Source organism: Carassius gibelio, chromosome B16 (genome assembly GCF_023724105.1).
Source record: "Carassius gibelio isolate Cgi1373 ecotype wild population from Czech Republic chromosome B16, carGib1.2-hapl.c, whole genome shotgun sequence".
Taxonomy (NCBI): domain Eukaryota; kingdom Metazoa; phylum Chordata; class Actinopteri; order Cypriniformes; family Cyprinidae; genus Carassius; species Carassius gibelio.
Window position 1 is genome coordinate 21,414,345 of NC_068411.1, and position 20,359 is coordinate 21,434,703.

A 20,359-nucleotide genomic window follows, 5' to 3' on the forward strand; every position below is an offset into this window, starting at 1 on the left:
TTTCGGTTGCTTATGAATATCTGGATTGTCGTTGGCATTTTCATTATATATATCAGAGTATATCCCCGGCATAAACAGACGGCTCAAAAGATCAAGAACTAATAAGAAATAAGTTGATCAGTGGAGTAAAGCGAACTTCAAATCATTTGGCAGTTTATACTGTAGAAATTATAGCAATATCCTACTCTTGTCATTGCGGTGGGTAGAGAAACACAAACATGAGAATGTTTTAATTGGTTCTGACTCAGTTTCAGAATTAAAGAGTTTGAGATCTTTTAAATCTAATCACCAAGATATTCTCTTAAGTGTCTTAAAGAAACATTCAAGAATTGTTCAAAATGATACATCAACCAGTTTTATATGGGTCCCAGCACACATAAGTGGAATTAAAGAAGTGGATTAATTAGCAAAACAAGGCTTTTATTATATATTATTATTATTATTATTTTATTATTATTTTTTTTATTTGTTAGAGGGACGGGATAAATAGAATATAAAACGCTGTTTAACACTCCGGAGCAGAAGGTGGCGGTAATGCAACTATTTATGTTGTATGCCAGTCGCCGTTAAAAATCAGGAAGAAGAAGAAAAAGAAGCAGATGTTATGAATATCTGGCAACTCGTAAAGCTAGCGATCCATGATGAACATATGCGGTAGTAGGAAGTGGTGAGGCGAGAGTGCAGGGAGGTTAAAGGGGACTGCAGGATATTTTAAAATCCTTCAGAATAAATCGTCTTGATAGCACATGTCTAAATATAACACTGCTGTAAGTATTGCTTTGGTTATTTAAGAATTATAGGTATATCCATTCTCACTGATCCATGGTCAGTCTCCTTAACTACAAGGCCAGTCTATTTGATGCATCTAAAAATGTTATTCAAATGTCAGATTTATGAAAAACATAAGATAACTTATGTTGAATGACTGGTTCTTGGAAGTGAGTGCTTGAGCTAGAGACCTAGAGCTAGAGATATTTGGTTCAGTAAAGTCATTAATTAAATCTAAGCATTGATTAAAAGCGTTTTACAGAAGAATTACCTCAGCATCTCATTGTTTCATTTTTAATAATGTGAAAGATAGTCAAAGATGGGATGACTGTTTAAATTTTGGCAGTTTTCCAAACTGAATAAAGGGGTAGTTCACCCTTAAAGGTTTTTCTTTCTTACTGTGGAAGTCAGTGGATACCAGCAACCATTTGGTTACCCACATTCTTCAAAATATCTTATGTGTTAAACAGAAGAAAGAAACTCAACTGGAGGGTGAATAAATTATGACAGCTTTTCTTTTTTGTGGGAACTCTTCTTTTAACCCAAGCCACATACAATTTGAATGTTTGATTGATAATATGATATCTTAAACCAGAGGTTCTCAATTCTTGCCCTCAACGCTGGAGCTAAACTCTGCAGGAAAGTGGACCTCGGTGACCAGAGTTGAGAACCCATGTATTAAACAGTAAAAAAGTTGTTCTACTTTGTTATTGGTGTAAGCAGAAAGATGTCACCAGATGAATTAGTCTACCTAGGGATCCTTGCTGCATCAATTCCTGTAGGATTCCTCTTCCGCTACCTAAGTAAGTCTGACCATGTAATTCTTCACATTAATGTGTGAAAAATAGGGTGAATACAGGTGAAGCTGGTTCATTTGACATTGACATTGTTTTAAAAAAATTTAGAATGCCTCAGCCTTCACGCAATGTTCACAAAACAATGTTGTTTTGTGACAAAAAGTAAAGAATAATAAATAAATACTACAGCTTGAAATCTCACTTCACCTAAAAACCCTGTGGATCACAGTTTTTAATGGCTTTAATTATAAATTATTATAAATTGTAAATTTCTGTTGGTCATATTAAAATCCAAAATTACACTGATTCTTTGGCTTTCCCAGTGTACCAGTGATGCTTCATTGCTGTATGAATACTTAATGCTGATTGGACTAATAAATTAATGAGAAGGATGATTAAGGTTAAGTGTCCCGGTGTTCACCCTATTATAAAGTCAGCAAAACATTCTATCTGTTTTAAATGCAGGTTCAAAATCTTACTGTCAATGATTCATCCTTGCATATGTTTGATTTAAAAATAATAATAATAATATCAAAAGTCATAATTTGATCTTTCAGTGATGTACATACACACTACAGTATTTCTCCAATCACTTATTCCACTTAAACAACACCCAAAAGCGAACTCACTTTCATATTCCTATATTGTTAAGTGTAATGCCAATGTCAACAACTGATGCATGGAACCAAGTTCTCACCCTAATTAAGTTATTTTGTGATGATCCTTTATTCTCAGATATATGTCACAATAGAGGCTTTAAATAAAAGCCCTTGATCATTTTCCTGTGTATTATTTCCCAGGTCCTCCAGTCAAGCAGGGGGCAGCATTACTGTTAGGTTTGATCATCTCGATAGCAACCTGTGGGATCCACACTCTACACTCTCTATGTACAGTGTTAGGAACATGGCTGATTATAAAGATCAACTGGCGGTTCGTATGATATGTAGCTGTCTGAACTTTTACATTAGATTTGGTGTGATTCCTTTGTTCCACCTTTGTCTGTTTTTATTTTTTAATTTAGAAGTGCCCCTGCTCTGTCTTTGGGTTGGACGTTTCTGTACCTCCTCTTTTTCCGTCTGGTCACCTGGTTTGGCCTTCCTCAACCAACACCTTTTGCCAATGCCATTCAACTTCTTTTAACTTTGAAGGTACGAGAGAATAACATTAGACACATTTACTACGTTTTAAACTCTTGATATATATGAAATGAGTTTTGTTTTGAATGCACAGATGGTCAGTTTAGCCAATGAGATTCAAAGTTATCACTTGGAAAAGAAAAAGGAAGTGAGCACCTTCACCAAATCCCCAGTGGTGGGAGGACTTTCCCATGAGCCTTCACTTTATGACATTATATCATACAGCTACTGCTATGTGGGCATAATGACAGGTATTTTGCATGCTTTTTTGTGTTGATTTGAATATATGGGAATGCTTTTGAGTCTATTCAAATGTTCTGGGCTGTTTGTTTTGCATGTATGCTAACATGTCTCTCTCTGTTTCTCTCTGCTACTAGTTCAGTTATGTGTGAGTCCAATTTATTTTTATAACTAATTGTGTTTATTATTGCTCCTCTTTTCCCATGATTTGTCTTCCCAAACCATGGCTCATTTTTCATTCCAATATTGCATTTGTTTCCATACCTATATTCCATCCCATCTTTGCCCATCTGCTTTATGTCTTCATTGATAACTTACCATGCTCTTCTCATGTTCCTTCATTTTCCATTCTTTCTCCCACCCACTCTTGCCGGTGTTCTGCAGGTCCCTTCTTCCGTTTTCAGACGTATGCAGACTGGCTGCAGCAGTCTAGTCCTCTGTCATTGCCGGGTAAAGAGCCCTGCTTTCAGAGGCTGAAGATGGTGCCCATTTACGGAGCTCTCTTCATAGCCGTCAACTCCGTCTTTCCCTTGTCTTACGTCCGTACCGATGAATTCCTGGACCACAACTATTTTTACAGGTTCGGTTTTCTGGATTAAAATGCCATTCCAAAGAGAGACTGAAAATGAAACGTCAGGAGATGGTGAAATTAAATCATACATTATTTTTTATTGTCATATTGAGAATCATAGTGGTATTAAATTTCAGGTTTTTCTACATGGTGGCAATTTTCTTTGTATTCCGGATGCGTTTCTACTCGGCGTGGTGTGGGGCAGAGGCTGGCTGCATCAGTGCAGGTCTAGGCTGTTATCCCCAGGGAGCGCTGTCCAAACCTGGAGGAGGGCCAACGGTGAAATATAGGTAGGGTGTTTAACTTTATTGATAGAGTTATAATGCGCTTTTACAATTTGACTGTAACTTGTCAATCTAATGACTTAAAGGCAGAGGTGGGTAGAGTACCCAAAAACTGTACTCAAGTAAAAGTAAAAGTACTTCTAGAAATATTTACTCAAGTAAAAGTAAAAGTACTAGTCTGAATAGTTACTTGAGTCAGAGTAAAAGAGTATCGGATAAAAAAATCTACTCAAGTAGTTAGTTACTTTGGGTCATATATACTGAGCCTATTTTTATTTAGATATATAGATAAAATATATGTAATGTGTGTGTGTGTGTGTTTGTGTGTATATATAAATGTATATATTTCATTAGCCTTTACTCCAATTTATGTCATTTATTATAAAACCCAGATATAGGTGTCATGCCATAACATATTTTTAATACGACTGACTTTATATTAAATGTGAATTTAACATTGAAAGTTAATGTGATATAAAAATTGCTACTAATCTTTCATTGTTCGGAAAGAGAGCAAATAACATCTACATTATTAAAGATCATTTTCACTGACAGTCTAGAGTTCAATCACTCTCAGAAACTCCCATTAAAATCGCTCAAACTGTTAACAATGTGAAATCAATATCTTAATTATAGATTCTGTTTCATATCTGCTTCGTTAACAACACAAAGAAAGAAACAATTAAGATCTTCAGGCTGTTTTTTAACTGTGTAAGAGTAAAAGTACCCATCTTTAAATATACTCCAAAAGTATTAGTTACCCCAACAAATTACTCAAGTAAATGTAATGAAGTAAATGTAACCCGTTACTACCCACCTCTGCTTAAAGGCTACCTATAGATATATTTATACCAGGAAATAACAGCAGGATCCAATAAAACACAGTTGAAACTGTAGTGTAAACACAGTGTCACAGTTGTGTAGTTTTAAACCACACTTGTCAAGATAAGGAGAAGTACATGCAAAACATGTACAGAAAGTTTACTGTGCTTTGTACAGCAACAGTGTTAGACCGTGAACAGTGTAGTAGCTTGAAAAATGTACAGTCTGTGAAATCTGAGCTTTCAGAGAAAGGCTTACCAAAACAAATTTACTGGGTTGTTCTTTTTCACGTTTTCTGGGTTGGTAGATGCACCGGAGACCCGTTTATAGCACTTGAACAAAGACAAATGAATGGCATGACAAACTGATATTTAAAAGTCTTGATTTTGTGTTAGCTGAATGTGTTTAAGATTAACTTTTAGTTGGCAGCGGTAATCAACATCTGTAAAAGAAAGGGATTTGATTTGAATTAAATCAAACAGTACAGATAAAGTAAAATGAATCTCTTAATATCAGAATTAACTAATATGGTATCAATATATTGTGCACCCCTAGTGTAAATGGTAATCACAGTCAAAAAGGCCATATTTCTTAAGCGTGGATCTACAAGACACTTTAGCTAGACTATCTTCACTTTAGCTAGACTATCTGATTCTGATTCTATCTACAGGAAATTAGAAGCTCACTTAGGGTTTGATAAGGTGGTAGATAATGTTAATGAAATGTTATTTTTCTTTCAGTCCTGATCCAGACACAGTTGTGGAGTATGACTTTAAAACGATCCAGAACATCGACTGTTATAACACCGATTTCTGTGTAAAGGTTCGACATGGCATGCGCTACTGGAACATGACGGTACAGTGGTGGCTTCACCACTACATCTATCCCAATGCTCCTTTCAGAGCGTATGCTCTCAGGTACAAGCATGTACATTTGACCTATCGACTCCATTGTATAGTTACTGACCATTGCTAATCATTCACTTTCTCTTTGTTTTTATCTCTTTACTTATTATGACAGGGCTGGATGGACTATGTTAATCAGTGCTTATTGGCATGGCCTCCATGCTGGTTACTACCTCTCCTTTCTCACTATCCCACTGTGTATTGCAGCAGAATCGGCCATGGAGGCATCAGTCAGAGCTCGTCTAGGGCCAACAGGCCAAAATGTCTTCGACTGGATCCACTGGTTCCTCAAGATGAGGGCTTACGACTGCATGTGCATGGGTTTTGTTCTCCTGAAGGCCAGCGACACCATCAATTACTGGAGCTCCATATACTTCATAATTCACATCATTGCTGTTGTTTGTATAGGAGTAGGACAAGTGATGAAAGGAGGTAAAAAGAGAGAGAGAAGGGATGGAGTGGAAGGATTGAAAGAGGATGTGGTAAGAGAGAAAGCTGAGTGATGCCATGATCATGCTGATAACCGGAGAGATGGTATGTTTACAACATGCACTGTAGTAGCCATCAACTGCCATTCAAGGTATTTTGCATTTATAAACCAACACAGAAATGTAATACACGGTGAGCCCAAGGACATCAGTCTGTATTTTATTAACAGTGAAAACGGCATCAAATATTTTCCATAATTATGATGATTCTAATGTTGGCATTTATTTTATTACATATGTTGTATTTTTTATTATCTGATGATAAACAGTGCAGCCGTATAGATAAATTCCTACCAGGTCAGTTTTGCTTCAAATTGTATTCTTTATTTGCTTTAAACAATTGGAAAGCAGGTTTGTATTGTATTTTAATACAGTTTTCTGCTCATCGGTGACCTTGGGACTCAAATGAATCTCCCACACACAGAGTATTTATAACTGAATCCATCCATAAAAGAATGATAATAATAATGTTGGACCAGTATCACTACTTTGAGCACAAATTTGTGGAGATTTACTCTTTCTGTTATCGTGTCTTTGAGGTAATACATCCTTTATGATAAGGTGTATGTATTGCCATTAAAAGTAAGTCTGTCATGTTTGATGGGATGAGTATCCATTGATGGTTAATGTATGTGTCATACGCATCAATATTACTATAATAATTCTACAAAGAATGTGAAAGTAGTTGGTAACTTAAATTTTTTTTCACTTTTTCAAAAAGTAGCAGTGAAGGTTTCTGCTGTGTTGTTCATCATTTGTTTTCCAGTTTGATACCACATGATGTAAAGTGCATCTTAAAATGCAAGCTAAACTTTTGCACCAATTAACATGTTACAAAGATTTTCTCAAAAGAGCTCAAAAGTTGTGTTTCTTATAAAATCTAATTATAATGAACAGTCCTATTTTAAAACATTTAGATTATTTTGTCCTTATACACTGGATGGTAGCACTGGTGTTTAGTTTATTGATCCGTTCAGATTGTATCCTGTTTTTTACCTGCTATGTTGTATCTAATGTTTACTTTCTGGAGTATTAAATACAGGATTTTCCGCTCCAAACTCTGAGGTTTTGTTTGAAAAAATCACAGTATTTTAATACAAAACCGTATCCCACCGAAACTTCCTTCATCTGGTCAAATAGAAAACAAAATATGTTAACGAGTATCATCTGATTTTTCCATGAAGTGACAGTTTTCATTACATGTCTCAAACTTTTTTGAGATGGATTTTCCGCCCACCGTAATAGCTCATATTCTGCCTTGACTTAAACTACTATTTGAAAGTTTGGGGATTGTAGATTATTATATTTCTTACATACATACTTTTTTATCAATTTTTTTTTTAAAATAATTTTAAACCCTTTTCTATGGTAATATGTTTTAGAATTGTATTTATTATAATAAATATTTCAGTTTTAAGTGTCACATGATTCTTCAGAAATAATTTCATTTGCTGATTTGGTGCTCACAAAAATTGTGGTCACTTTCATTATCAGTGTGAAAAGGGTTCTGCTGCTCAATATTTTATGCAAATTCAATTCAAGTTTATTTGTATAGTGCTTTTTACGTGTTGCGTCCATGTTTTAATTAATGTTTCATAAGTTGCACTGAGAGATAGTTTTTATTATTTAATTATTTTGTTTATTAACAGTGTGATATCTGTATATAAAGACTCATTGGCACATGCAACAAAAAGGTTATGCCCCTTGTCATAACCATCTTATAACTTAACTCATAACTTTTATTTTCAAAAAATAAACTTCATTCTTCAATTATTAGTCATTATTTAAACACAACTACTTTAGTAAATCGGTTATGAGTCGGTATACAGAGAAAGCCAAATTGTTCTCAATAGGTTGCAACTGACAAGATACAATTAGTTTGCCAAGCATGCAGCTAGCGATCAGCTGGTAATAAGTACAAGGAAGTGTTTCCAAAGTTTATTTCCATGAGTCCTGACACAACTGTGTTCTTCTCTGTCAGTGGGATTAGTCAAACTAGCTATGCACTACTGACAGGCAGCTGCTGTTTCTGGATTGTGCAGTTAGTCTTTTAGTTTGTTTTAAGTGGAATCCATGTTGATAGTACCTGTTTTCTGATGGAGCTGAGAGAATTTAACAATCAAGTCCATTCACCTCCAGGTAAGACCGTATGTATATGTGTGAAATATAGATTTGTAATGTTAGCTCACAATTTGTTCCAAGTATGAGATAGAACTTTAAATGTCTGTGTAATATATATATATATATATATATATATATATATATATGTGTGTAAATAAATGTAAAAAGAAAAAAAATCCATAAATTATAAGGTGATTCAAACTTTTTACTTCTGAAGAAATATTATATTATAGTATATTTACCAAAATATTATTTTCAGAAAATAAATAAAATGAATTTGAAAAATGCCATCCATATTTTTAGACACATGTGTTGTAAATTGATACGATTTAAAAAATACAGTAATTAGCAATGAAATTAATCATTGTTCTCTCTGTCTATGATACAGATCTTATACAGTTCTGTATGGTCTTGTGACATTCATTAAACTGAATAGTGTAAATCTAACAAATGATGTTTGTCCTCAGTTTCACCCATGTTCAGTGTGAAGTCTGTTATTTAAGTGTTAAACAGGACTGGCAGGGATGTGCATATATAGGTCATGGCTATGTATAGAAATGTAGTGCATAGAATATTTTAAGAGCTGATGGGGAAATGCTGCTCCATTTTGATCTCAGTCCCAGTTACCTGTACTTGACTGTAATGTCTCCCAGTACAATTAAGCATCAGTATTATCCCTTCCTTGCCATGTATATTTTTTATATATCAACATTTTGAAATACATCTCTGAACATGTACAGATTACCCTAGTCCTTCACTGAGGTTCCAGACAGTTCCAGACCAAGACACTAGTGCGGTTCAGTTTGATTGGGCCTCCCCAACTGAAGATGCTGAAGACTCCAAAGAACCTCGAAATCTCCATGAGCTGCCACTGCACATGGGTCTGAAGAAAGCATTATGGTATAGCCGCATTATCTTTTTACATTTTTACATAACCAATATTTAGGGATACATTTGGATTGAAGAAATACAATTTTTTCTGTTCTAACTTCAGCTCCCAAACGTTTTGCTTGTTTTTACTGTCTTCTTCCAGGCAGGTGCAGCAGATGAGAGTTCCAGTTGTTTCTAGCTCTTGGAACGTCAAACAATCACAGACATTCCGCCGTTTCTGTGAGGTCGCCAATTACATTCTCAGCTATTTTGTTCTGTGGAAGAGGGGAATCCAAAAGATAGGAGGTGATGGAAATATGAATTAATGAGCAAAAATTTGAAAAGCTGTGCTCATTTGCACATACATGTGTTTTTCCACCTTAAATGATAGGAAAATCCACTGGTCGTCTGAGAAAAGACACAGAGAAAGAGATCAAATATAAGCATATAGTGGAGATGGAAGACACAGGATCATTAAAAATAAACTTCATCTGCTTAATTTTTTTTTTTTTTTTTGTAGGTCACTTTGGTGGAGGAGTCCAATCCTACTTCTTGTTCCTGAGATTTCTTGTGATTCTCAACTTCCTATCCTCGTTGTTAATTGCAGCATTTGTCCTCATTCCCAGCATTGTGTTTCGCTCCATGAACTTAAACTCCACCATTGCTTCCACAGTCAATCTAACCGGTAGGATCCCAATCTCTCTGGTACAACACAACGCTAACCTCTCATGCTCGATTGCCTAAACTGGTTACCAGATAATAGTAATAGTATTCATAAAAGCAACAAGACCAGTCTGACATGTTTAGTGCTAGTCTATAAGGTTGTTTCCTGCAGCAATCCTAATTATAGGATAGCTGGGATTCTCCCTAATTTTCCTAGCCCTTTACTCCTAATATGATGGGATTCAGGGAAAAACACTATTAGGAATTACCCCCCTTTTTTAAATACTACTCACACAATATGCAGATATTTAAAGACATTTAAAATGAATAAAAAGTCAATATTATGCTTTGTCCATTTTCAGTGAACTTAATTAAGTTTATTAGAGATGTAATGTATATGTAATATTATCTATCTATCTATCTATCTATCTATCTATCTATCTATCTATCTATCTATCTATCTATCTGTCTATCTATCTGTCTATCTATCTATCTATCTATCTATCAGATGAGGAGATATGCTTGCAGTATGATCCAAAACCTGGTGCCCTTCTTGTATTTTACACATTCATACTGGACCTGGTTTCAGGGACGGTATGAGCACACACATTCAGATTTTTTGGACATTTCTACATGAGTTCGAAAAATGAGGTTCCTTATGCTCACCAAGACTGTGTTTATTTAATCAAAATACAATAAAATTGTAGTATTGTGAAATTTCATCACAATTGAAAATATATTTTCTATTTTTATGTTTTTATGCAATTTATTCCGGTGATGACAAAGCTGAATACTGAGCAGCCTCTCCTCCAGGCTTCAGTGTCACATGATCCTTTAGGAATCATTCTAATTCAAATCAATGCTGATATGATGCTCAATAACCAAATCTAAATATTAATTGAACACAGTTGTGCTGCTTTATATTTTTGTGGTCTTTAATATCACTTCAGTTTTTCCATCAGTTTAATAGATCGTTGCTGAATAAAGGTATACTTTTTTTATACAGTAGTATATTAAATATGAAATTATATTTAATAACATCTTCAGCACTGTCATTTTTTTTAAACGGCAGCTTTTCAATTTAAACCAATGTTTTCTTTTAAACTTTGCATTTTTACATAATTGAGAGACAACATGGCAAATAAAATGAAACTTAAAGTGAAATTAAAGCAAGGAATTATTATAAAGCTTTTTTGTGAGCCTGAAATAATGTGAAATTTATTTCTGAATCACTCCAAATCAAAAAAATTATTACTTTTATTTATTTTATCTGAAATCCTTTTTTTTAATGATCTTCACTCATCACAGTTTTCTTTTTTTTTAATAGGGTTTTATGGAGTATTCATACCTGTTTTATGGCTATTATGATAATTCAGTGACTGAAAGTAATGGCTTCTCTTACAACATCCCTCTGGCCTATATGTTGATGGCAGCCTTCTACTTCCTCTTCTGCTTGATTTGCATGATTATTAGGTGAGTCTTGTCTGGTTTTACTGCCAACATATTGAAAGGACATTGCTGAAGTATTACGTTGACATCTGTGGCCAACAGAATGGGCGACACGGCTCGTCTTGTTGTAGTGATGGGTGGAGAAGCAGTAGGTGGATACAGTATGGAGGTGTTTACAGGATGGAATCATGGTCTCCAAGGAGACTTTGAAACAAAAGCTAAACAAAACAATCTTTGCCACCGATTACAGGTCTGTACATCAGGAAAAAAGTCTGAAATTGTCTTCAGGTATTTTATGTGAAAATACAGTGAGTTGTACTGGGGAAACAAAATCATAAAAGGAACAGTTCACTCACAAATGAAAGTTTGCTAAATGTTTGATAACCACCAGGCTGTCCGATATACATAAGTTTGTTTCTTCATCGGAATATATTTGGAGATATTTAGAATTACATGCTCACCAATGGATCCTCAGAAGTGAATGGGTGCCGTCAGAATGAAAGTTCAAGCAGCTGATAAAAACATCACAATAATCCACATGAAAATGTGTATGTCTGTGAACAACTATTGCCTTAATGTCTTAAATATGCTCAGATCAAATATCATTCACAAATGAATACAGTCCAAAACAGTTTGCTATATTGGCCAGAAGCAATGGTTTAAAGTTCAAACATTTGTTTCTCACAAACACACAGCTTTTCTCTTCATAATACATTCATTGTTGGACTGGAGTCATGCTGGTTACTTGTTTTTATCAGATGTTTGGACTCTCTGTCTGAAAGCATCCATTTACTGCAGAGCATCCATTGATGAATAAGTGATATGTGTAAATTTCTAGCATTTAAATTTTCGGGTCAACTATTCCTTAACTGGGAACTACTAGCGCAGTATATTGTTATTTATTTATAAAAAATATTCCCTCTTTTTCTCTTCCACTGTGTCTGTCACCCTTAGTTGGATCTAGAAGAAGAAAGGCTTAAAAAAAAGGCCGCCTCTCTGACTCTGGGCCGAACAGTCTCTCTCTACGCACTCCGTGTTTTCCTTAACCTAGTAGTATTAATACTCATCGGTGCAACTTTCTATGGTATTGCACAGGCAACTCTGTTCAGCCAGGTGAAGTATCGCATAAAGCCTTGGGCCTCACCGAATTCAGATTCATGATTTGTTTAAGTGGAAGTTTTAAGATTATATACAAGTATGCTTGTAAAATAAAGGAAAAGTCAATATTTATTCAGTTGGTTGAAGTTCTGATCACCCTGTCTGGCTTTATTTTATTTTTTTTATATATATAATTTATTAAAATCTCTCTTTCTGTCAGTCTATGAAGCTAACAGGCTTTAATGGGCTGCTATTGCAATACTTACCCTCCATGGTCATAACAGCAAGCAATTTTGTGGTGCCGTTACTGTGCAACAAGATTGCATTACTGGAAAAATATTCTGCTGGTACCACCATCATCCTGTCCCTGTTGAGGTTTGATCAATACTCACACCCACACAGAATAAAGATATCAAAGAGGACACAGAGCAGAAAGATGAAGAGTAATACTTGTTTAGCCTTGGTTAGAGCATCACTGAGAGCTCTTAGCCTGCAGTTTATTTTGTGACCCTCATTAAATAGCTTTCAAAATGAATCATTTCAAATGAAGTACCGTCATTTTCTCTAAATACTCACACATTGTCTGTTCATACATTGTTCTCTTTTATACGGTTTTTGTCTTTATTCTTTTGGAGACTGTTCTTTTGCGTGCTTAATTTGGCTCATTCCATCTGTTGGTTATCGCAGGGTGGTATTCCTGCGTTTGGTGAGTTTGGGTGTTTTGCTGTACACTCTATGGGAGCAGATCACCTGTAAGGGAGAAATCAGCAATAACAACTGCAAGCCCTGTCATTACAATTACGCCCAATATAAGGTAAATGTTTTGACCAATTAAAATAGCTGTTTCTATTCAAATATAGATTTTAAATGAAATGTATTCCTGTGATCACAAAGCTGAATTTTCAGCAACATAACTCCAGTCTTCAGTGTTACATGATCCTTCAGAAATCATTCCTATTAAAACATTTTGTAATATTAATGTTGAAAACAGTCATGCTGCTTAATATTTCTGTGTAAATGTAATGCTTATTTTTCAAGATTGTGTAATGCTTATTTTTCAAGTAGGACATCGAAAAGCGCAAAAATTGAAATCTTTTGCAACAATGTAAATGTGTTAACTGTTATTAACTGACTAATTGATACGTCCTAATGCATGAATAAATCATTTATTTGGGGGAAAAAAAAAAACGTACCAAAACTTTTTAACCTTTCAGCGTAAGTTTTAAAATAGATGTCCTTTTGTTTATTGGCTACATATTCTCAAAATGTTGCCCTTTTTTCTGTTCCTGTTTTTGTTTTGTTTTTTACATTGAATCTCTTTCTCACAATTACATAGTGCTGGGAGACACGCGTTGGACAGGAAATGTATAAACTGACTCTTTTTGACTTCCTGATTACCTTTGCTACACTAATCCTGGTAGAATTCCCACGCAGGTCTGTTTGCAAATTTATGAATTTGGGCATCCATTTTTATATAAAAAATGTAAGTCTGTAACTTCTTATTGGCTTTTTCAGGATTGTGGTTGATCATTGCTTGTGTAAACTGACTCAGCTGGTGGGACGGCAGGAGTTTCTGGTTGCCCCCAATGTTCTTGCTCTAGTTTACAGTCAAACTGTGGTTTGGACTGGAGCATTTTTCTGTCCATTGCTGCCATTCATCAACACCATCAAATTATTTATCTTTTATTACTGCAAAAAGGTACCATGAACATGCCCTTCTTAGACACACACATCTAAGTAATACAGTTGATTTTAATTTCTCATTTGTTTCTGTTTGTTTGTGTAAGACAACTCTCTTCCAGAATTGTCAACCGGCAACAAGAAACTTCAGATCCACCACCTCCAATTTCTTCTTCATGTTGGTTCTGCTCTTTGGATGGACATTGTCCAGCATGGTTCTTCTTTACAGTGTGACTAAGTCAGTGAGGCCTGTAACGCTTTATGTTGTAGCACACTGATTTTAATGACAGAAAAAGAATATTCATGTATAATCATGTATACTGTATGTCAAGTGAATTTCTGCACATCTAGGATCCATCCATCTTATGGCTGTGGGCCTTTCCGCTTGAACACAGCAATGTGGGACATTGTACCAGGAGCTGTCAACATGCTAAGCCACACTAGTAAAGAATTCCTGTTTTATATCGGCTCCGAGAAATTCTCCATACCATTCTTCCTCTTCTCCTGGTCAGTATAAAACCAGCCTTTCAATTCAGGATTTCATGTAAAATTATACTCAATATCCATCTTCTGTAACTGTAGGTTGTTTAAAACATTGATATACCAATAAAGAGTTGCTTAAGAGATAATTTTTTAAGTAATATATAGATGCAGGATTGGGACTGATTTCTTGTTTTTAATATACAGTGTGCTCCTGTGCTATGTTCACGCTTTAACATCTGTCCATGGGAAAAGTGTAACATTGCTGAAATCTCAGTGTAAACTGGTAAGTTCTTAGTTATTAGTAATCCAAATCTATGGATTAGAATGGTTATGCATATTTAAATTGTGTAATTTTATAATATAATAAGATTTAATTACAATAACGTTCCTTTGTGTACCCCTTTAAGCACAAAAAAAATGTTTGTGATCTGAATATTAGATAAATATCACAAAAAATGCTAAGATAAATAATACAACATTTGTAATAAGGGGTGTGATCACCTACCTAAACTGTTTTTTTTGTTTCCAATTTATCCTCTGACTGGAACCAATATTAATTCATCTTTTAATCCATATTGATCTGGGTGTAACAGGAACAGCGTGACAAGCAGTTCCTGGTCAGACAAATTGAAGAGCTGAATGCCAAAGTGCAGAAGAAACAACATGAACCACAGCAGCCCCAGACAGAGACCAAGCCTTTATACCACACAGAAACACAGTGGAATCAACATTACAATAATGCATTTGATCTCGATACAGACGCATAGGCCATATTAAGACTTCAGTTTATACTGGAATTCAGAAATTTGTGCACTCCATTCATTTACAGAAATATAGCCAATGATATTTTCATTACCATTTAAAAATCTATTTTTTATCAATTTTTTTATTTAGCAAGGATGTATTCATTGGATAAAAAGTTACAGTGAAGTATAATGTTAGAAAATATCACTATTTCAGTGTTCTCTATTCATCAAAGAATCCTGAAAAAACATATAACTGTTTCTACAAAATTATTTAGAAGCACAACCATTTTTAACAATGAGGAAAAAAAAAGAAGAATTTTTTTTTTCTTGGGCACCAAATCAGCATATCAGAATGTTTTCTGAAGTATCACTCAAAACTGGAATAATAGCTGCTTAAACTGTAGCTTTGGTATAACATGAATATATTTCATTTTAAAATATTAGAAAACTGTTATTTTAAATTGTAATAATATTTTACAATATTACTGTTTTACTGTACAATCAAATGAATGCAGATGATGTGAGCATAAGAGTTTTCTTAAAAAAGTTTAATTTATATATTAAAAAAGTTCATTTCTAAAATATATGCTTTTTTATAAGCCAGTGTCACTATTTTTTTTTTACTCAAGTCTTTAACCATGAAAAAAAGACCATTAAACTTTTTTTGCGCGTTATTTAAAACATTTTCAAATACGAAGAACTAAAACAGACTATCATTATACATTGCTGAGGGTTAAGATGTAATCAAGTATTAGATAAATTCTGAAAATTGTTTCCCTGGCAAACAAAAGGCTGAGGGTTGGTTTTAGATGTGCCTTTACAGCGCATGACTATTCATTGCGTCACAAACATTTTTACGTGTGACGTGAACACGCCACGGCAACTTCCGGTGTTTGCAACGCTCTCTTTCCGTACAGCTGAGTCGGTATATTTTTCTCGAAAGCTGTTATTTTGTGTTTTTGTGAACATTCAGAACGGAAAGTAACGGATATAATTTACATAGGGATTCAGTGGCGAGTTTGAATTTCGCTGCGTAAGTTAGTTTGTTGACGTGTCTGTTTTGAGCCATGAACTAAGCTGTTGCCTCATTTATTGGACCTTGTTTGTGGTTTGACAAACTTTCTACGAGACTAAAACTGCATTTGTCTGTTTCACTGTTCTCTTAAGTATTACATAATGAACATTTTGCCCAAAAAGAGCTGGCATGTGCGCAATAAAGACAACATTGCGCGCGTGCGCCGCGACGAGGCTCAAGCTGCAGAGGAGCAGCGCGAGATTCAGCGGCGAGTGGAACGCGCAGAGCAAGAGGTAACCATAGCAACCCAGCATCCTTCCACTGTTTCTAGGTTAATTTACTACATTCCCATCCCCTCCTGCACTCAGTGACCCCGATGTAGTTGTCCTCACAGTATTACTTTAAAATAAATAAAATGTGTATTTTGTCAATCTTTGTTTGCTTGTCATGTATCTTAAATATAAAGCATGCTTAAATGCTATCTAAATTTTATCTTATGGCTTGAATTTTGAGCTTAATGTTGGTTTCTGATCTATGCATCTATCCCATTATTCCTCAGGCTCGAACTGAGTATTTGAGAAAGAAAGCTCAAGCAGCCCTTCAGCAGACAGGAAAATGGACGGAGGATGGAGAGACAGCAGAGACAAGCCGAGGAGCCCGAGAGATTGAACACTTAAATCTGTTTCCTCTAGAGGACTCATCTGAAAAGAAAGGAAATGCAGAATATCTCAAAGAGAAGAAGGAAGAGAAGGTGTGACAAAAAAGATGAATCCTTACTTAAAATGTTAAGAGATGACATTATAGTTTTTATATGCACATAAATGGGTTAAAATTGTCATTTTTGTGATATTTTATTTCAGGAGAAACAGGAGCGTGCTATCGGTCTTTTAGTGTCTTTAGGTCCCGCTCCTGGAACAGAAGTAACTCCCTGGTACCTGAAAGGTGGAAAAGAAAAAGAAGACGATAGAGACAAGAAAGAGAAAGAGAAAGAGAAAGGCAAAAACAAGCCAAGAACCATAACTGAGGAGGAGAAAGAAAAGAAAGACAGAAAGCTGAAAGACAGTTTGGATCCTCTTAAGGAAATGAAGAAAGCACTGGCAGTGAAGGACGGGAAGGAGAAAAAGCATAAGAAGGAGAAGAAAAACAGAGGAGAGAAGAGGAGTGGAGAGAGGTGTGAAATACATTTTCTATTTCTGTCAACACCACTTATGCATCTTGTCATTCTCCACAACAATGTAGTCTAGAGTTGTTCCGATTCCGATACTAGTATCGGAAATATCTCCGATACCACAACAAATTCTGGCATCGGCATCGGCGAGTACATGAACCCATATACCGATCCGATACCGTTTTCTTAAAAAAGACCTAGTTATGACCGCAAGCTTTGCCTAACCGCTGCACGGTTCTTCTTCGCTGCTCAAAATGCATTGAAAACACAGGAAGTTGTGCTGTGTTGCCACAAGCAACCCCTGTTTAGAGCAGCGAAGAAGAAATGAAAACGCGTTAGCAGCCCTTATCTATATATGACTGGATCACTCATCACATTCTAAACTGCCAAAAGACAGTGAAGCCGCTACTATATTATAGATCAGTGGTTAGCAGTATGTCTCTGTAGTACCGGTAGTTACAGACTCTCGAGTATATTCAGTACCGGCAGCTGCGTTCAGTCGCTTCCGTGTAAGTCAAAGCGCAGGGCTCCAGACAGTAGCCGAATATATACTAGTGTCTGTGAATATTAAACTGCAAAATACTATTTAAATATTACTCCCGCAAAATCTACATCTCTGTGGGTGACTGGCACAGATGCGCGAGAGCTCGCTGTTTTGTAGTCTCTGCTGTGTGTCATGAGGACACGAACGCATAAACCGTCACTTCATGAGAATTTACCGTTTCATTTGAGAATACTGTCATATCATAAACACAGACACTCAAAGATCTTCATGGCAGCCCATTAAAATAAATGTTTGGTTTACATGAGTAAATTGACAATATATAAAGCTACTGTTGTAGCCTACAGTAATAATAATACGTCTCTATAATAATAATAATTATGCCTAGATGGTTGCTTGTTTTTTACTTGTTTTGTTGTAAAGAGATTATCTGATTAATAGATCTTTTTTTTATATTCCTAGACTTATTTGTTGCAGTTTTTTTATACAGTTATATTGTAAAACTTAAATACCTTTTTTAGTTTGCGGTGTTAGATTTTTGGCTGCATATGCATATGCAAGTTCTTTTTTGCATATGAAAATAAATAATACTGTCAAATTCATGTTAGATAATAAAAATACTGTAATAAATACAGTAGTTCACCATGTATTTGTTCATGTTTTATTGAGGGATCTGTCTGAAGCACACCATAAAAAGAATTCTAGCAATTTACACAGGGCTAGTAGTATATACAGCTGTATATACAGATACACACCCAGGTATCGGATCAGTACTCGGTATCGGCCGATACCCTGAGCCCAGGTATCGGAATCGGTATCGGGAAGAGAAAAAGGGTATCGGAACATCTCTAATGTAGTCATACTATATCCAAACCTTTTGAACAGTAATGTGTATGTGTTTAGAATTAGTGCATTTTTGCTTTCAGAAATGCTCTTGATGTCATGAGAACTTAAAAGATTTTCTTTTATGTTTTTCTTTTGTGTAATGCAGTCTAGAATTACAAACAAATGCAAAAGTGTTGCATAAATTAGACTGCCTTACAAACAAGTTCACAACTGCATGAGTAGATCCAGTAGTATCTTGAGTCCATTTGTCAACTTTTTTTTTTTTTTTTTATCATAAAATTATTTATTTTCCTCTCATGACAGTTCAGTTGAGAGGTTACGGGCTGAACGGCTGCAGCGAGAAGCGGAGGAGAGGAAAAGGACAAAGGCTTTACTGGATCAGAGGAGCGGAGGCGGGAAAGATAAAGAGCATGAGCGAGTGATGGGGGATAGAGACAGACCATATAACAGCGCCTACTTTCCTGAATTGGCACGGAAAAGGCAAAGGAGAGACAGAGATCAGTATGGCTTTTATTAGCTTACAATTCAATTCAATAAGTCTAGAAATTGCAGAACTGTTTTGTGGTTAGACAAGAAATTAGCCACGTGCAAAGTGTGAAGACCATTTAAAATGACTGATTGCTACCTAAAATGCCATCGATCTGGCCTCTGCAACCCTTTTATTGGCATCAGATGACTTGTGGGAAAATATGGACAAACCAGAAAACCTCCTTTTTGTTTGTGCTTATAATGTAATCTTATGATTTGTAGGGTCTGCATCAGAGTTGTTTTCCTGAACAGTTCAGATGTATCAGCATTACAGTGTGGACAAGCCATTATTGTGAGACTAAACATTTTTCTTTGCTGGTGATATTGTAGTCCATAAAATATTTTGTTCTTGTTATGTCTAAATACTTCATTTCACCCTGGTATTGCATAGCTGAGTTACACTGCAAAAAGTCTGGTCTGTATTGCCACTTATTCTGGCCACAGTCTGCCCTCTTACTGTCCGCATCTAAAGGTAAGATCATATATATATATATATATATATATATATATATATATATATATATATATATATATATATATATATATTATACATTATTCTGAATAGAACATTGCAGAAACAAACACAAGTTCTTATTATTAAATAAAGATTTGTTGATATGCTCTTTATGCCAGTGTCCAGTATCCTTTGAACATATTTTATTCAATTGCACTGGTTTAACTTCTCTTAGGAAATTACATTACTCTGCAAAACACTTTAACAGTGTCAGCCCAGAATTCATTATAGAGTTTTTATCTAAAGCAAACATGATGTAACTCTTTTTTTATATTGTGTCAGCTTGTTACTTGCCATGAAAATAGCCAGGGGCGCTTATATAAAATCACCAACCAACTCTGATATAAAGCACTTGCATTTTTTTCATGTTGTTTTTATGTGGCAGTTAAGATAGGTTTAACTGAGATAGATTATACCACAATAATATATTTTTGAGAAAGGAAAAAAGGCACTCTCTTCAAAGAGTTGTATGGAAAACACGTCACAGAAAATGTGTGGAGACTCAATACAGTTCAGAAAACAAAACAGAATATACATTTTTGTGCAACAGTCGCATATTATGGAAATACCATCTAAAGCTCCCACTAGAAATACTCATTTTGCCTCTATTATTTTTCCTTTGTGGTTCATAATATAAAGCGCAATTGTGAATTTTATGAATTAAT

At 35.1% G+C, this 20,359-nt stretch overlaps 3 protein-coding genes across 5 annotated transcripts; all 3 read left to right on the forward strand.

The window, feature by feature from the left end:
• Nucleotides 1-603: 603 nt before the first annotated feature.
• Nucleotides 604-7,069, forward strand: LOC127975363 (lysophospholipid acyltransferase 7). 2 transcript variants are annotated; one of them, XM_052579371.1, is made up of 9 exons: nt 604-767; nt 1,492-1,571; nt 2,366-2,495; nt 2,587-2,713; nt 2,796-2,952; nt 3,326-3,521; nt 3,650-3,802; nt 5,359-5,535; nt 5,639-7,069. In XM_052579371.1, exons 2-9 carry the CDS (start codon nt 1,496-1,498, stop codon nt 6,024-6,026), a joined length of 1,404 nt encoding a protein of 467 aa, XP_052435331.1. In that variant the 5' UTR covers nt 604-767; nt 1,492-1,495; the 3' UTR covers nt 6,027-7,069. The 2 variants fall into 2 exon arrangements, with proteins under 2 accessions (XP_052435331.1, XP_052435332.1); XM_052579372.1 differs by having other exon boundaries at nt 621-767; nt 1,489-1,571.
• Nucleotides 7,070-8,107: 1,038 nt separating this feature from the next.
• Nucleotides 8,108-15,630, forward strand: LOC127974753 (transmembrane channel-like protein 7). The gene is made up of 16 exons (XM_052578250.1): nt 8,108-8,150; nt 8,873-9,032; nt 9,166-9,308; nt 9,523-9,687; nt 10,174-10,259; nt 10,993-11,138; nt 11,217-11,364; nt 12,069-12,227; nt 12,433-12,587; nt 12,900-13,026; nt 13,549-13,646; nt 13,728-13,911; nt 14,000-14,130; nt 14,244-14,399; nt 14,580-14,658; nt 14,969-15,630. The coding sequence occupies exons 1-16, from the start codon at nt 8,108-8,110 to the stop codon at nt 15,140-15,142; spliced, it is 2,154 nt and encodes a 717-aa protein (XP_052434210.1). The 3' UTR covers nt 15,143-15,630.
• Nucleotides 15,631-15,966: 336 nt separating this feature from the next.
• LOC127975532 (leukocyte receptor cluster member 1 homolog) lies at nt 15,967-19,535 on the forward strand. Of its 2 annotated transcripts, XM_052579679.1 has the most exons (5): nt 15,967-16,154; nt 16,289-16,429; nt 16,696-16,887; nt 16,997-17,307; nt 18,956-19,535. In XM_052579679.1, exons 2-5 carry the CDS (start codon nt 16,298-16,300, stop codon nt 19,167-19,169), a joined length of 849 nt encoding a protein of 282 aa, XP_052435639.1. In that variant the 5' UTR covers nt 15,967-16,154; nt 16,289-16,297; the 3' UTR covers nt 19,170-19,535. The 2 variants fall into 2 exon arrangements, with proteins under 2 accessions (XP_052435639.1, XP_052435638.1); XM_052579678.1 differs by having other exon boundaries at nt 15,967-16,429.
• The last annotated feature ends 824 nt before the right edge of the window (nt 19,536-20,359 follow it).

What these genes read in the sequence shown, in the direction of transcription:
- LOC127975363 (XM_052579371.1), top strand. Translation starts at nt 1,496, where the DNA reads ATGTCACCAGATGAATTAGTCTACCTAGGGATCCTTGCTGCATCAATT. An exon ending in AACTTCTTTTAACTTTGAAG is followed by an intron (nt 2,714 to 2,795) that starts GTACGAGAGAAT and finishes TTGAATGCACAG; the next exon opens with ATGGTCAGTTTAGCCAATGA. An exon ending in GGGCCAACGGTGAAATATAG is followed by an intron (nt 3,803 to 5,358) that starts GTAGGGTGTTTA and finishes TTTTTCTTTCAG; the next exon opens with TCCTGATCCAGACACAGTTG.
- LOC127974753 (XM_052578250.1), top strand. Translation starts at nt 8,108, where the DNA reads ATGGAGCTGAGAGAATTTAACAATCAAGTCCATTCACCTCCAG. An exon ending in GGTCTGAAGAAAGCATTATG is followed by an intron (nt 9,033 to 9,165) that starts GTATAGCCGCAT and finishes GTCTTCTTCCAG; the next exon opens with GCAGGTGCAGCAGATGAGAG. An exon ending in ACAATTACGCCCAATATAAG is followed by an intron (nt 13,027 to 13,548) that starts GTAAATGTTTTG and finishes ACAATTACATAG; the next exon opens with TGCTGGGAGACACGCGTTGG.
- LOC127975532 (XM_052579678.1), top strand. Translation starts at nt 16,298, where the DNA reads ATGAACATTTTGCCCAAAAAGAGCTGGCATGTGCGCAATAAAGACAAC. An exon ending in AAGAGAAGAAGGAAGAGAAG is followed by an intron (nt 16,888 to 16,996) that starts GTGTGACAAAAA and finishes ATTTTATTTCAG; the next exon opens with GAGAAACAGGAGCGTGCTAT. An exon ending in GAGAAGAGGAGTGGAGAGAG is followed by an intron (nt 17,308 to 18,955) that starts GTGTGAAATACA and finishes CTCTCATGACAG; the next exon opens with TTCAGTTGAGAGGTTACGGG.